Source organism: Ambystoma mexicanum, chromosome 9, assembly GCF_040938575.1.
Source record: "Ambystoma mexicanum isolate Mex_15411 chromosome 9, UKY_AmexF1_1, whole genome shotgun sequence".
NCBI lineage: Eukaryota > Metazoa > Chordata > Amphibia > Caudata > Ambystomatidae > Ambystoma > Ambystoma mexicanum.
Window position 1 is genome coordinate 859,291,583 of NC_090931.1, and position 16,335 is coordinate 859,307,917.

The 16,335-nt window shown below is 43.1% G+C and overlaps 1 protein-coding gene across 2 annotated transcripts in view; it reads right to left on the bottom strand.

Moving 5' to 3' along the window:
- ABCA12 (ATP binding cassette subfamily A member 12) overlaps window positions 1–16,335 on the bottom strand; it is a 700,854-nt gene that overhangs the window by 322,704 nt on the left and 361,815 nt on the right. For both annotated transcript variants that reach the window (XM_069615933.1, XM_069615934.1), the window contains exons 15-17: window positions 14,494–14,591; window positions 11,029–11,297; window positions 164–264 (exon numbers count right to left, since the gene is read on the bottom strand). In XM_069615933.1, the coding sequence (XP_069472034.1) occupies window positions 164–264; window positions 11,029–11,297; window positions 14,494–14,591 (468 nt within the window). The remainder of the gene's footprint in view (window positions 1–163; window positions 265–11,028; window positions 11,298–14,493; window positions 14,592–16,335) is intronic.

A 16,335-nucleotide genomic window follows, 5' to 3' on the forward strand; every position in this document is an offset into this window, starting at 1 on the left:
CTCCAAACAAAAATATAGCGAAGGCTATGACCAACTATTCATTTCCATGCAGTGTGTTTCCTTCATACATTTACTGCCGGGTGATACAATAGTGGAATCTTTTATAACTAAAAAGAGATTTTCATGTGGGGGAAAAAAGAAACATTGTTTTGAAGGAACAAACCTTGTGGAGTTAAACTACTCAAAGTGATGTTTTTGCCGAGAAGTGATAAATACTGCGTCATATTCTGCAAAATATCCGTTGGGATGAGGTTGCTGGGAACCCTGAAAGACATTTTGTAAGAAAAACATTCTGTAAATGCCTCATTTGGAAATCCATCATTTTTTTCTATTTGTTGCAATCAAGATAAATCCAAGATCTCATTCTGAGAGAATCACGAGGCTGAAAGCAGAAGACATAACTTGGTAACTTGGGCACAAAGACACACATATCCCTGCAAAAAGAGGCAGATCGTTCTGATTCTTTTTAATAACTTTAGGTATATTGTGGTTCCATGACAGCATTTGTACACAATCTCGTTGGCAGTGGAGCCATATTACGGTCTTTCCCTCAGTGGAATACTTGCAGGCCATCAAACTGTCAAACCCAAGCCATATAGGTATGGGCTTAAATTGGTGGCTTCCGCATTTCTCCATTTTGCACAGGTGCACTATAGGTTCCCGCTGAGCCAGATTCCTAGTCTGATGCCATAGTTAGAAATCACTCCCAGATCCAGCAGGACCACGGAATGCACAGTGGCTAAGCCAAAGCATTAACACAATCTCCGAATTATGCCGGACAAAAGGCCTCCAACCATGAGCTCGTTTCTCAAAGGGACGCATGGAGATTGAAAGATCTTTCCTAAGGGCACATCATGGGGGGTGACTAATTTGCCAACATGATACTGGAAGCCTGTGGAGGGCACCAGTGAGTTTCCAAAGTGGACAATAAAGGAGGTGGGTTGAGTGTGCTTTGATAAGACCAGCTTGAAAGCCACTCTACCGTATTCAGGAGCAGGAGGGTGGGAATCCATGTAAGTACAGTTGTTGTATACAGCGTGCCATAACCGGTTGCATGCAGCCATTGGACACCTCAAGCCCAGTTTTTTTCAATGCTGTCTTTTTCAGGTAATGTTGAAAATATCAAGCACTGTGTTTCGTTACTCAATCGTTACTTTTTCATTGACTCAAAATGATGTCATTACTAACGAAGATAATTTTGACCGCAGTCTGTCCTTCTTCTTTTAGGTTCCAGCGCATCCAGCCGATAGTGATTTTGTGTTTTGCAATAAAATTGCAAACTTTGCAGATTGCAGCCATTCACAGAAAATTCATTCAAATACTGTTACAATAATACACTCATCCTGTTTCCCTCTTTTTGTGTTTGCTTATCGTCTCCCTTCTCTGATGTGGCCAGCGTGGAGTTGCAGCTCCAGGGTGTCGGTGAGTCTAAACAAGTCAGGAGAGGGGCAGTTTCGCGAAAACATTTTTACGGACGCCAATGCTGTGTCCCTCCTAACACACCATGCCGCAGTATCTCACAGCACACAGAGTCTGTCTGCAGTGTGGTGAACATGCAGCGAAGGGAAACAATAACATGAAGGGCCTGCTGCATTTTTGGGCATCTCTTTGCCTTTGTTGACACCTTTGCTGTTGCGCCCCCTTAAAGGACATGACTTGCTGCTCCCGAATATACATAAATCCACACAGGAGCCTATTTCGAAATATAGATTTCATTATTAAACCTCTATTTTTATTTTATTTTTTATTTGTTTATTTGTATTGCGCTAACTGCTCGCAAACATCGGGCGCATACGTGAAGACAAGGACAAACAATAAAAGACAAGACAGGAGACGGGATAGGTCAGAAAATAGAGAGATTAAGACAGCAGTGGTCGAGGAATCCTATCTGGAATTATTTAAAGAGCATGGTTTTAAGTTTCTTGCGAAAGGAGTGGAGGTTAGTTTCCAGTCTAAGACATGTCGGTAGTTTGTTCCAGAAGGCTGCCGCACGGGTGGGGAAGGCTCTTCCTCTAGCAATTCAGACACCTACCTTCCTCTCAGATTCACAACATGCCATTTGAGGGTCTTGAGTCCAATAGTAAAACAGATTTATTATATCTGTTCAAACATTCCTCATGGAGAGGAAATTAGTGTGTTGACAGAAAAATTTGATGAATTAGATCTACACCAAGAGGTGCCAACGCCTTTTATATTAGAACTGTTGACGTTAAGAAATACTTATTAAAACATAGATGTGCTCAACATTTGCACCAAGCCTAGTGAACATCTTTATTTCTAAAGTTGAGATTCTGTACAGCCGGAACGATAATGATCCACTTTTTAAATCATTTAGATACATTGATGACATTCCTTTTATTTGGAGGAAACAAGGCTTGGTTGTAGAAGAAGTTCATAACTGGATAGATCAGTTGAACTCCAATCTAAGGCTTACCTTAATGGTAAGTGATAAAGAAATCCCTTTTCTTTATTTGTTTCTCAAAGATGATCCTGGAAAATTGAGTAGTGCATTTTATAAAAAGTTGACAGGTAAAAAGACAACACTGGAATTCAGTAGCTGTCGTCCAAAAGTATCGCTGCAAAATATTCCTTATGGACAATTCCTGGGGCTGTATAAAAGTGCACAAAAATGTGTGATTGATTGATAGATAGAGGATATTCAAAGGATATAGTGAGAAGATCTGCTGAAAGAACAGATTGTGCAGACAGAATGAGGCCTTTGAAGACAAAAAAAGTGACAACGATCAAGTAGTATGTGTAATGACATTTCATAAACACAGTAACGAGATTAGGGGATCTATTTCAAGGCACTGCCACATACACTCAATTGGTTCAATTTAAAAGCAAGCTATTTTGGTTTCAAGAAGGGCTTCTTAGTCTATACTGCCTCATATTCTAAGACTCCAAAAAAAGATTTGACCATGTGCCGGGTTCTCCTTACTGCAATAATTCATTGGCATCGCAATGGATTAGTGCTTGTAAATATGCTAGCAAGATCAAAGTAGATTACCTTAAGGATAAAGAATGGAAGGTAATGGCTCACACAAATGCAGAAGCAGTAATGTGATGTATACAGTTAAGCGTAAGTGTAAAAAAAAAATGTACATTTGGAAAACAATGAGGGCTGTCAGCTTGTGGATTATAGAACAGCGACCTGAGACCAGGATGAGAACGATGACTGTACCATTGGTAGATCATTTCAAACAATATCAACATGGGTGACTTTAAATGGTGGGAATTGGAGAAAGTGGAGCAAGATGTCAGGGGGTCACTATGGGATTCAGAGGATGGATACTCGCTCATATGTATTTAGCTGCACATTGATGTAATGTCCGGGTGCATCATGGAGGTGTATCTACGTAAACCTAGTGGAAACAGGAAGCTGCTACAAGCTGTTTCCTAAAGGAAAATACATAGTGGTAAGGAGTGCGATAGAGGAACATTTATTTGAGAAGGTGACGGTTAGGACAAAAGGTCTGATAATTTGTTTAACTCAATATGATAGAGAATAAGGTTAAGTACTCATTACAGAATGTAAATATTTTTCAGCTAATTGTGATAACTTAGTCAGGAGAAAGGAAGTCTGATGTGAGAGAAGTAGAGTATAAAAAACTAGAGCCGAAAGAAGTTATAGAGATCTGTATGTACAATCGTGTGAACAAATAACTAGGTTCCGATACTTTTTTTAGAATGTGAAATGGGGTAGAGATTGTGAGTTAAATTAGCCAAATGAAGATTCACAAAATGCGTTGTGTTGTCTCTGTGAGTTTCCTCATGATCCAATATTGTTTAAATTCATTTAGGTGCTCAGGAATGTGTTTTTATTTAAATTCAATAGCCATGATGTCACAAGTGAAACTGTGTTCTGTGGTCACAGTAAACTGTTAGCTTTGGACACAGTATGAGCGATTAAATAAATGGAATTACAGTGTCTGAATAAAAGAGCACCAAGTGTTGTTTGTCATTCAGTGCTAATTTGGATATGTTCTTTTTCAGTCATTCACTAATATTTTGCCCTTGCCGAAGGGATGAGCACAACTACATGAGCTAATGAAGAGCTTACAAACTGCCATAACTCCAGGTACGCAAGAGGGTGTGGTCTATAAAGCTATTATAATCCTTTGAGGTCAAGCGGGGGTTAAAAAAGCAATCTACTTGGAGTAGTTGCTGGGAACTAGTGAGTTCCCAGCAACCACAGACAGCGTATTGAGGAGGGATGAATAGGTCTACAATTGCAGCTGCATCACATCTGCTAGGTGTGGCCTGGCAAGGAGAGTGTGTGGTGGTGGGGCATTCCGGCGTACATTCCGTAACGGGGTTGAGCCATCTGCTCCCCAACATTACATGGTAAGTAGGAGTGGTTGCGATCAAGAGTTTATTCACTGTGCTTGGTCTGTGTTTGTCAGGTGTTCCCCCGGCACCCTTAACAGTGCGGGTGGGAGGCAGGGCTCTCCTCCTGGCTCTCCCATAATGAGAGGGAGCGCAGTGCTGAGAGACCTGCCAGCTGCAAGGCTGTCTGCACAGGACCCCCTCTCATCACTGGAGTGCCACACTGACAGCCCTACCGGCGGTGAGGTCTGGGAGACCCATGGCTCCTCCTCCAATTGGCCAATTTCCAGTCTCAGGAGGATAGTTCAGGTGCAAGGTGCTCGCCTTGGAAGCAAGACGACACGGAGAAACACAGGTTCGATCCCTGGGTCCACGCTTAGAAACCTCTGGGTATTAAACTTGTTATAAATAACCAATCATATCATACCAATCATGTCAGGCCTTTTTATTGTGTTTGTGAGCCATTCTGGCTCGTGGGTCAGAAATTGGTCAATGGCGGAGTGCCACGCGACTCCCCCAGGTTATAACACTCAATATGAACCACCCAGTGCTCAGAATTGACTGGAAGATAATCAGCAGAGCTCAAAAAAACTCTTCAATAAATAGGTGAATAAAGTAATACGAATAATGTAATACATAAATTAAAATTCCAGGTTTGAAAATTACATTTCTGTTTGTGCAACACATGCACACAAATCGAGCCTGACAATAAAAGAGTGCAATTATCCTCCACCCTTAACAAATATCCTGCCAGCTCCACCTGCACTGTATTCAGTTTCCATGGTGATATGACATTTTAAAGAGCGGCAACAGAATACAAGCTAACAACATCATGAGCTTGGTATGCACTATTTATCTCCTCTAGATAAAAAGAAACAGATTCCCGGGACTTTACAAAGTCTACAATTGCTTCACTTGTGAAATAAATGCAGATGTGTTCAGTGATCAGGCGAAAGAAAGACTAAGTCACTGCCGTCTCCAGAATGTTGCAACTTTCTAAAGACATTGACAGTGTAAATGTGCCACATGAAGTGAATACACATTCCCAGAAGCCTTTGCTTTGTTAAAGATTGCACGTTTTACAGGAGGCGCAAAACCCGAGATATATATTCTGCACGATCTGGTGATCAAAGGGCCTAATTGTAAGTATTTTTTAGAAAGGCACTGAATTTTGTAAAATAGGTCAAAGTTTGCAGAACACGAGGGATCACATAGTAGGATGCCCTCTTAGGCTAATGACATGCTGTACATTTGTGAATCGTCTGGAGAAGGGGCCAACGCAGCCCTGAACCCATGTGAATGTGATGGTTTCTGGTTATATGGCTCTCCAGATGCTTTGGACTACAACTCCCATGGTTCCTTCACCATTGACACTGCTGGCTAGAGATGATGTAGTTGAAGTTCAAAACATTTGGCGGCCATTTACTTTTTCTTAAAAGTACCACAAAAACAGAGAATCAAGTGAAATATGGTAATGTTGGAATGTTGTGAAAATAAAGCCTGATTGCTAAAAATGTGGTCTGAATTATTGGAAACATTGTCCATAGCTACCTCATCAGTAGACCATCGAGCTTACTCCTATTCCTTCATGATTGTATGTGGTGACAGCCAAGGAGCCTGTTTCTTAATGGATTAATGAACCCGCGCTAGGGATCTGTGCTTGACTTCATGATCACAGGTTTGTGTCCCAGAGGGTCAACTCAGCTCTTCTTTTTTTCTGGTGTTGATGAGAAGTACCAGTGAGTTGGGTATCAATAAAGTCCTGTTACGTGTCCAGAGCACCACAATACCCTGCCGGTAATGTGGGCTGCACAAATGCCCTGTTATGAGAGGAGGTTGAAAGTAATCATGACACACATATATATGAAACACCTTCAACAGACAAAAGATTTTAGATTTTATTTCATCTTAATCCACTGGCCCGCTGTGAAGAAGAAGGGACCTGGGTACATTTACCTTGGTGGAAGCGTCTTGTAGACTAAGTAATGGACATGGAAACAGTGAGCCTGAATCTCACACACCTGCCCAGGCTTCCTGGGACCTGAGCGCCCCAGACTGCCCTGCATCGACGACAGACTTGCAGTAACCCCGCTGCCAGCCTCTTATCAGGAATTTCGAGGTATTTTGGGCCAGAAGGATAGCTCAGGGACAACGAGTTGTGCATCATGGGTTCGAATCCCGCTCCTGTGGTTAGATGCTGGGCCACAGCATGAAATGTGATATAATAAAAGCTCAATTAATTTTGTACTTTTGTGTTTCAGATGCATGTACGAGCAGTATTACCTAATGGCTGCTGCAGAGAATTGTACCGGTGTGGGAGGCGGGTAAAAGGGCTAAAGGCAGGGTGCACTTATGGATGTGATGTGTTGTAGCGGACCCTTGCGTCCATTCAACTACTGCCGTCGTGTTTGCGGGGTGGTAGTGTGTGTGGTTGGAATTCGTTTTTGGGTGGCATGGTCATGTGCTAGTCCGCTTCGCACAAGGTGCCTCCATTTCTAGGTTTAATACGGCAATTAGAGCCCCCAGTGGCATCGTTAAGGCAGGTGATCCTGGGGTGAGAGTCGACTTATTTAGTCTTGGTCAGTGGCTGAGGCGTGAAAGGCAGGATTCTTGCACTAACACATTGTTGTGTGTGGAATGATTGTAATATGTTTTATTTTAATATTTAATTGAAATCCCTATCACATGCTTTCTTTGAATTTCCTGCACAAAAACATGGCGGTTATATTTTTACTGTGTATCTGTCATCATTTAAGGTGCTTTTCTGTGCTCTCACCAAATTTATTGTCTGGGTTTCCCTTTAGTTACATACTCTGAATCTAAAGTCACTGGGGATACTTCTGTGCCACCTGAACTCGTGTCTGGGATTAGGGTTCCCTGTCTCGTGTCCTGGGCTGGAGGTGCCTAGTCATTATTCCATTGTGATGGCTCCTTCTGTTTATCTGTCTGGAAGGGAGAATATTGCCCAGGATGGTCTCTCTGAAAAGAAGTGACAGTCTAGGTCCTCCTGTAAAATTAGGGGTATAAGATCTGTGCTCGCCAAAAAGCCCGGCTCCATGAGTGGCGGGATCTCACGGGACATAGTGCCCTGGGTGCTACTATCATGTCAGGGGGGAAGATGATCGGGTTGCTAGTGCTTGTGGTCACGCATGGCCTTTGTGGGTATGGGTCCCTCATTTCATGATATTTGCTCGATCGAAATTTGCCATGATATGCATCATGGAGGGACATCTAGGCTGTTCATATGTCCTATGCCATTAAAGGGAAAGCTTAAGGGATATGCGAGCACGACATGAATACTTGATGAAGAGAATAAACGAGCTGGTCAAGAATGGCCAACACCTGAGCCCACCACAACGACAAGGCCCTGCCTGATTAAGAGCTGGGTCTGGTGTTACCATATGGGCTCAGCCAGATCTAGAGTCTGCGAGTCACTTTAAGGGGACTTGTTCCACTCACAGGAATATGGTCTGGTCCATGCATGAGGCTGATACCTGTTTGAGAGATTGGTTTGCCGTGCAAGAAGGATTTTGCTTTATATAGAATTGCTAGTCTCTAACGCCTGTGTTATTTCCACCAGAGCTGGGATGGTTCTGCTGCCGCATCACTAGGGATGCATGGGCAGGTTCAATGTACTGCGTTATGTGTTATATGTGTATTAATGTCCCCTCGCCCCTTTTGCGTCCTATCTGTTCCCCCTTTTGGCTTAACAGAATTCTTGGTGTGGGTGGATGTTCTCTGGGCTCAGTTTAGGTGTTCCGTTGTGTGTGTCATATTGTTGTGCTGCAAGATGTTTTGATGTTGGGTGATTGTGTTGGACGATTTGTCTGAGGGTCAGTGGTATGGTTTGATTAAGGCACGTGTGAATGAGCCAGTTGAGAAACCTGCTCTTCGCGGGTCACACAGACATGCAGAGAATCTTGTGAGGGGCACTGAAGAATGGGTAAGGGGATGCAGTAAATGTCGAAAGGGTTGAACAGCCCATTGTGACAGGGTCAGGGTCGGTAAATCTTCACCGTTGTATTATTCATGGAGACTTAAGGCACATGCCGTTTTCTGTATGATTCAATAAGGTATAGGTTGAACTGAATGAATTATGGTTTGCGGGCCTTTTGAAGAGATCCTATTTGAACGGGCAGTGTTGCTTGCAGCGCTTTCCTTATGCAGGTAAGTTGCACTTTGATGGTGAGCACGTGGGTTGGTCCTCAGCATGCAGCGGTATTATAATATGAATCCTTGTTTCGTGTCAGTGTTTATGAAGATTGGGGGCATTCTGCAATTATGCCCGACCCTATCCCAGGGTAGAAGCTTAAAGAAGAATTCCAAGATGCTGCACACCGCACTGCATGGGTGAGGTGGAGGGAGTTTGTACTTATGTTTATTTCGTTTGGCTGACTATCTCAATTTTTGTTTCTATTGTTCCAGGGGCTCTCCCTTCTTCATTCCCACATTTGAGGAGGGTCATTTTGATATTGCCTTACTAAGCTTGGATATGTGGATTAAAGAAAGTGATTTTTGATGGCAAGTTAGAGTTTGGTTCCATTCAACCATCAATTCTGGTTTTGGTTATGACGTTGGCATTTGACTTTGAGATACTTTTCTTTAAAAAAAGATATGGGTATGGCAGTAACTGGATTTTTTTTCTATACATGTTACGGATATATGAAGGAAACACGTAGGACTCATGACAACATCAACCCTCATGTATGGTTTGGGATTATTTTGTGAAACACTGTGAATTTTGTTTGATTAATTTATGTTGTAAAATTCATAAAACTTGATGTGTGTGTGCTGGCGGGAGTTTGAATAGAAGCTCAACTAATAGGAATTATTTTTCCTGTCTGTGTATTTTCTTTAGAATTTTTGGATTATAAATATGTTGATTGATTTGTTATGATTCGTGTACAACATATAAGAAAATTATTGTATAAAGACAGTATAATATGAACAGGATCTTTAGTATCATTTTTTTTAAAGGTTGTGCTCTAAATTGTTAAAACAAAGTAGGGACAGTGGTCCACATTGCTAGTGAGTGTGCAGGTAGGGCTCTGGACAGTGTTTGCCCAGACTTCTCTGGTGTATTCTAGGGTTGAGGGAGCCCATGTGGAGGTTGGGAGAGCTTTAGGGGGCATCTAGTCTGGCCCAAACCAACCATCCCAGAACAAAACTCAATAAATGGGAGCCAACATACAATCCTTGTCACGAGACAAGGCAGCGACGTGGTATTATTGCAGGAAACCTACTTGTTCCCGAAGGAGAGGGAACATGCTCGATGCAAAAACAATGTACTATTTAATCTCATGCTGCTTTCACTCTAAACTCAGGGGGATAGCTATGTCATTCCATAAACATATACAATATTCTGTTGGGCACACTATTTTGGATAAGTGTTTTTCATCTTGGCTCTGGTGTGTATTGGGGGTATGTCATGGGAAATGTGTATGCTATGACATTTGGGGATGTGACTTTTTGGATGTGTTGTAAATTAGACTGAGGGATTTAACTGGGAATACTGTTTAGATTACAGGGTGACCTAAACAGGGCTCAAGATCCAACACTCCATAAAAGAGGTGGTAGTTTGGTGCCTGATCATGAATTGCTTGTAGACATGATAACTCACTAAGCACTGATAGCCATGGCATGTCCACAACCTGTTGCAAAGAGACTACACTTTGTCTCTGACCTACAGGGCTCTCACTTCCGTACACATTATTTTCTCATGTCAGCAGCTGACTGGACATGGTCTTAGAAATGGATATAGGAGAAACTACAGTCTCTGATCCGGCCCATATTAACCCTAATCCAGATTTTTCCTGCGGAGGAGAGAGGATCGATGCTATGGAGGCTGAACACTGATCTTTTACAGCAAAAAAAGTCAGCACTTCAACTATTGGTTGAGGAGTACGTCCACTCTGTTGATGAAGATTTCAGGTGTTGTGATTAACTAAAAGCCTTCATTAGGGTGCGATTATTAGCTTTGCGACACAGGCACAGACGGTGAAAAAGCAGGTTCTTGCTCTAAACCTCACTGATGGATTTGTCATTGCATTGGCTGGATAGCCATCAGCAGCAAACTGATTTTCTCCTAGTGTGTTGAGTGGTAAGCTGAACTTTACACTGATTGAGAAGGCGGAGAAAGAGGTCTACACCAGACAGACATTCTGAGATAAAGGGCAGACAGCCATGGAGACTGAGGAGGGTGGGAGAGAGGAGAACATTTGATTACATTATGTCTAATGAGGGGTCACTTACCACCCTGAACTACACTCTGCTGTTGCATATCTGTAGGTGTGAGCATTAGAAGACTTCTTCCAGAATCGTACACTCCGCAGATCGGAGGAGGAGGATCGCACCTCTATTTAAACCAGGTTCACAATTGAGTTGAAGAGCACAGCCTTTACATACTGGTGCGAGCCAATAATCGTTGGGCCAGTTAGTCTACCAACAAATGTAGGCTCCATATGTTTACATATGTGCTTGCATGAGTGAAACTATTAACTTGTTCGGTGAGTGTCGCATGAGTGAGTTCCTAACACACGTTACAGACGAACATCCACTGGTGAATTCCAGTGGCTGCATAGGCCTGGAATGTAACCAACAAAGTCACCAGTTATTTTGCCAGCCAATGCTCACTTTCTTAACAATTACAAATAATGCAAACCCTAATTGTACAGTATATAATAACAAAGGAAACTTTACCAGTTGATAGAGTTTATCTCGCTAGCAATGTTTTGCAGAATGGTATCCAGAAAAGTGCCAGTTGTGGAAGAATTGCTTGCGGCCGTGCCGGGAGCTGCACGCATCATGATGCCAGAAGCTGTCTTGGACTCTGTCGGTAGTTTAATGCCCAACTCCACAGTGTTCAGGACTTGAAGAATATACTGGCAAGGTAGTCGGCAGGCTTCCTCACCTGAGCCGAAGCTTCCAGGCTCACACAACAGGCTGGTGAGGTTCTGTAGCTGAGAGATCTATCAACAAAGAAAGGAAACATGAGCGGGCATTTAGGAAAAATCATCTCTTCCCCTTTATCAGCATTCCTAGGATTGTAAGGAGTAGCACCATGAGTAGAACGGGCTAGTAAAGAGAGAAATTTAGATGGACTGCTCAGGCTTCTCTGTGTCCTCTTTGTGAGGTCCATCCTAAGTTAGTAACTGCACATGAGGAGCCACTTGAGTGAGATGATACGATATGATATGATATGGCATTTGTAACGCGCCTATACACAAGTATTTCAAGGCGAGACGAGGCAGGGGGGGACAAGGGGAAGACAGACAACGATCCTACTAGGCCAGGTGACATTCAGATCACGCAAGTGCAAGGATAAGGGGAAGGGAAAAGTGCAGGGGGAAAGGGAGAGAGGAAAATGCAGTACAGTGTTAGTAGAATACAAGATAAATAATAAGGGCCCGCTGGTGGCAAGTGCAAGTTAAGTGCAGACAAGTGCTGGGAGGGGGGGCTGTAGGGATACAGAGACAGTCCCGCAGTGCAGGGGTTGCCGGGGAGGCAATGCAGGGAAGAGTGGCTGGGCCAAGGACCGAGATCGTGAGTGGCCCAGTTGCAGATTCACTGCAGTTTCAGTGATTTTAGCAGGGGAGAGGGGGAGAGAAAGCGGAGGCAAAGAGGAAGGTTTTGAGGTGCTTCCGGAAACAGAGATGGTTCTCCTCAAGTTTCACGGAGGCAGGGAGGCTGTTCCAGAGGGAGGCCCCTGCTACGGAGAGAGATCTATCCTCAACTCGTTGCTTGGAGAAGCGGCTGACCATGAGGGAGTTGGAGGCAGATGAGCGAAGATCTCGAGAAGGAAGATATTTAGGTAGAGAGAGTTGAGGTATTTTGGCCCAAGGCCCCAGAAGGCCTTGTGGACAATGCAGAGGGTTTTGAACTTAATCCTCGCAGCCACTGGGAGCCAGTGTAGTGATTTCAGTCCTGGAGAGATACGGCCCCTGGGCTTGAGGCCAAGGACAAGTCTCGCAGTCCTGTTCTGGATGAGTTGCAAAGGGCGGAGAGTAGAGGCAGGCAGATTTAAATAGAGGCTGTTGCAGTAGTCCAGCTTCGAGAGACCCAGGGCTCTAGAGACAGTGAGTTTCTGGGGGAAGGAGAGGAAAGGAAGCATACCTCTGAGGAGGTGTAGCAGGTAGTGTGACTTCTTAGAGAGGTCAGATATGTGAGGAGAGAGAGTGTGGAGTCGAAGATGACCCCAAGGTTTTTTGCCTTGCAGGTAGGAGCAGGAAGGGGGCCAAGAGAGGCCGGACAGAGAGCTGCAGGGAAGGAGGGAGTGGGTGAACCGATGAGTAGAATCTCAGTCTTTCTGGCATTAAGGCAGAGGTCATTGGCAGCACACCATTCATGGATAGCAGAAAGACAGTCAGAGATGAGGGATGGGGTTTAATTGTTGGTTTTGCAACAAGAAAGTATTACTTGTCATCTCTATTTCCTCACTTTATCATATAATGTGCTCACATGATTTTCTTATGCGTCAATTTCCTTATCCACTACAACTGGAAGCCTTTAGAAACAGATCACACTCCAATAATTAGAGCGACAAAAAGAAGTAGACCTTCCCCTGCCAGCCTGAATAACAGGCTAGGATGTATTACTGAGGAAGGTTGGTTTCTACATTGTCTCTCCAATACACTTAAAGAATTTGTTGACAATAATGGCTGCCCATGCACGCTCCTATGTAACTACTAAGAATTTGGCGGGGCAGAATAATATGCAAGTTGCTAACCGTCTTGTGCAAAGCTACTGCTATTTGTAGCACAAACATCTTACCAAATGCCAGCCTTTCACACCAGATCATATTTCTTGCCCAATCCATTGTACCTCAAAGGACTGCCTAAAGGTGACTGCCTGTTGTGTGAGCAGCACCATGTGTCTGAAACCTCTGGACATCATTAATCCAAAATCGGCACACAAGCTACTCGATGAATGAAAATATGAGCTTGCTTGGGCGAGAATTGGTCAATAGAGTTATACTGCTTAGTATTCCAATACATCCATGGCTGCTTAGGCGAGGTGCTACCAAAACATGATGAATATGAAAACTATGACTGATTTGCAAACCAACCAGGAGAAGAAGAGATGCGTGACATAAGCTCACAGGGGAGCATCCATGCCTTAGCTAGAAATCTGGCCTGTGAAACATCTCACTGGCCAGAACCACACAGAACATAAACCCATGTCCTAGCCTGTGCCTCCCTCTCCTAGACCACACTACCAGGCCTTTGGGATGCTGGAGCCAATCCAACCCTCTGACGTAGATCCAAAGAGCCATTTACTATGGGTACACAGGGCAGTGTCCCATGGGGCTTTAGACAAGAGAAGAATCCAGCTTTCACCCAGCACTCATCAAAAAGGTGATTCGATGCCAAATCAATGTCTTTGTGCTGATCCTCAATAGGCATCAAGTTCTGGCAACCAGATTCTAATAGTGAAAGGCTTTCAAAAGGGGTAAACCAAAGAGCCAACTCCTCATTCACAGTGGCCAAAGGTATTACTGAAGAGCTTGCTGGTCAGTAGGTTGATAAGCATTCTGAGTGCAGGCAGCAAGAGGCTCCTGGTAAAGAACTCGGACTAAAGCCAAAAGAAGGCTGCCGATAATTCTGATGAGTCAAGGTTTCAGTGTGTACCTTGAGATGAGGTCTTGAACTGGGCTGTAAGGGGAGGCTTTGTCTGCACTGGACACCATGGAGGGCTCATGGTCCATGCTTTGAAGCAAGGCCTTCCAGGGTTATCAATTAATGATAATGCTCCAGTAAACGTTTGCCATCGGAGTGGGGGAGGTACATCTCCCTGTTGGTAGAGCTATGTACTGGGAGATCATTAGGATCTTGCTGATGGATTGCCCACACGTCAAAGAGTTATCACTACTAGACTGATTATACGCCCAGATACCTTAGGGTAAGGAGCGCTTTATAAATAAATAAGTAAATAGACTGAACATACTTTAGATTTGTTTTCCAAATCCTTCACTTTGCTTAGAATGGCAGCATGGGAGGCAGACACTGAGGTAGGGAGGACGACAGGCCCCGATTCCTGCCATTCAATAAATGTCATTCCAGCAGAGATGGAAGCATTAAAGGGGCAGCGACTAATACTGGGTGCTCAAGTACCACCCCTTTCCCCCACCACACCACTTTCCAGATACACAATGTGACTAGTACTTGCCTTCAGCCCTAGGATTTCTGGAACCAGGGAGCTGTCTTCAAATGTATAGTTTTGTGCAAAAACATCCTGGATGAGCTGAAATACTTCCTCCAGATCTCCTAAAAAGGATAAGCGTGTTACTGAACGGCTGAGAACTCCACGGTGCATGTAAACATAAGAACGATATGTCATGATTGCTGGTCAGCATTTGCAGCAGTTAGCACGGTGCTGGACACCCTTTCAACATGAGTTCCCCATGCGCAAAGAAAGGCAGAGTTCCTTCTAAAGAGGACACTATCTATCAAAAAGCACTCTCCCCGAATCCTGCCCCACTGCATGAGACGCACTGTTTGCTCTGAAAGAACTTCATTGGGATCTGTTCGGCTTAATAGTTCATTCATGAAAGCATCCTCACAAGGCTGGGAATCTTTGAAGGATGGAATCTTGAGTTGTATGGATTTAGCTACTAGATGTCTTGCAGAAAATACCTCATAGTGCCTGGGAGGGAAACATACGGGAATTGGTGTCTCAGAAAAACACTGAGACACAAATAGGTGCACTCTAAACGCAATAAATATTGCTAAATAATTCCTAAACTAACTACTCATAAACTAATTTCACACTCGTAACTCAAAAAGTTAAAAATAAAACGTTTATGTTATTTTAACAAGTCAGTAATAATTCATAACATAGTCTACCAATTCATTTGGTCGTTACAAGTCCATATCATCACAATATTGTTGCAAAAAACAAATTCACAAAACAATAATGAAATTCACATAATGTAACTTATTTGCAATAGCAATTCACTGCATACGTTCACAGAATCAAAATCCACTGAATTTCTATTCATTAACTAAACTCTATGTTCATGATACGATATTTTGGTAACTCTGTTGTGAATATGTAGTTACGAAAACCAACTTCTCCTCCTCACTTCTGCTCTTTGTCTGCAACATATCATGCCTCGATTTCTCCCTTACTTTTTCAAGGTCTCGTTGTACTAGAACCGGATCATATCCCCTCAGCAGGAATTTGGTGGTTAATTCCTTCGCCTTCTTGTCAAACTCATCTTCCTCAGAGACTATCCTCCTGTATCTCATTAACTGACTCAATGGTATACTCTCCACTGTTCTCTTCGGATGGAAACTTGAAGCTAGGAGTAAACTATTCCTATCAGTCTGTTTCGTGTAAACAGTGGTTGATAGTTTATTTCCTTCCACATACACTAAAACATCCAAGAACTCTAGTGACGTAGTGCTGGTCTTGTGTATAAATTGTATCCTCGGTTTCAACCAATAGAGAAAGGCTGTCCAGGAAATAACAGAAACTCTCCAGGAAAATATCCCCGTGGGGGTATAACATCGGCTCAGAGGTGAGTCCATGATGGATTGAGGATGGCATTTATGCCAATGACTATAGCGTGTTAACGTATCATAGTAGTTCTGTTTATTGTGCGGGACACCGCGGCATCAAGCGAAATGTCCCGCCTCAGAATAGCTGATAGATAGTTGTTAGCTTACCTAAATTAGGAATTAAGTATGGGTCTTAATTAGATCACTTTGATTTGATTTCAGTAAAGCGAGCTGAAACTTGCCAGATATCGATGTACCTGTCCAGCAGATGGGTCTGTGAGACACAGGTTAGTGTATTGAACTTTAAGTAGGATTCTTTTTAGTTTACTAATCAATGAATTAAATGAAAGCGATAACACTTTATCAACTTAATAAATAGATCTTGACTTCATGAATTATTATTTTATTTATTTTTAGGAAATTGAACACAATATTATACCTAAAGAAGGGCACCTTGCCCGAAACGCGTATTATTAGACCGAGTGGAGGTGGTCAAATTTAACATCGG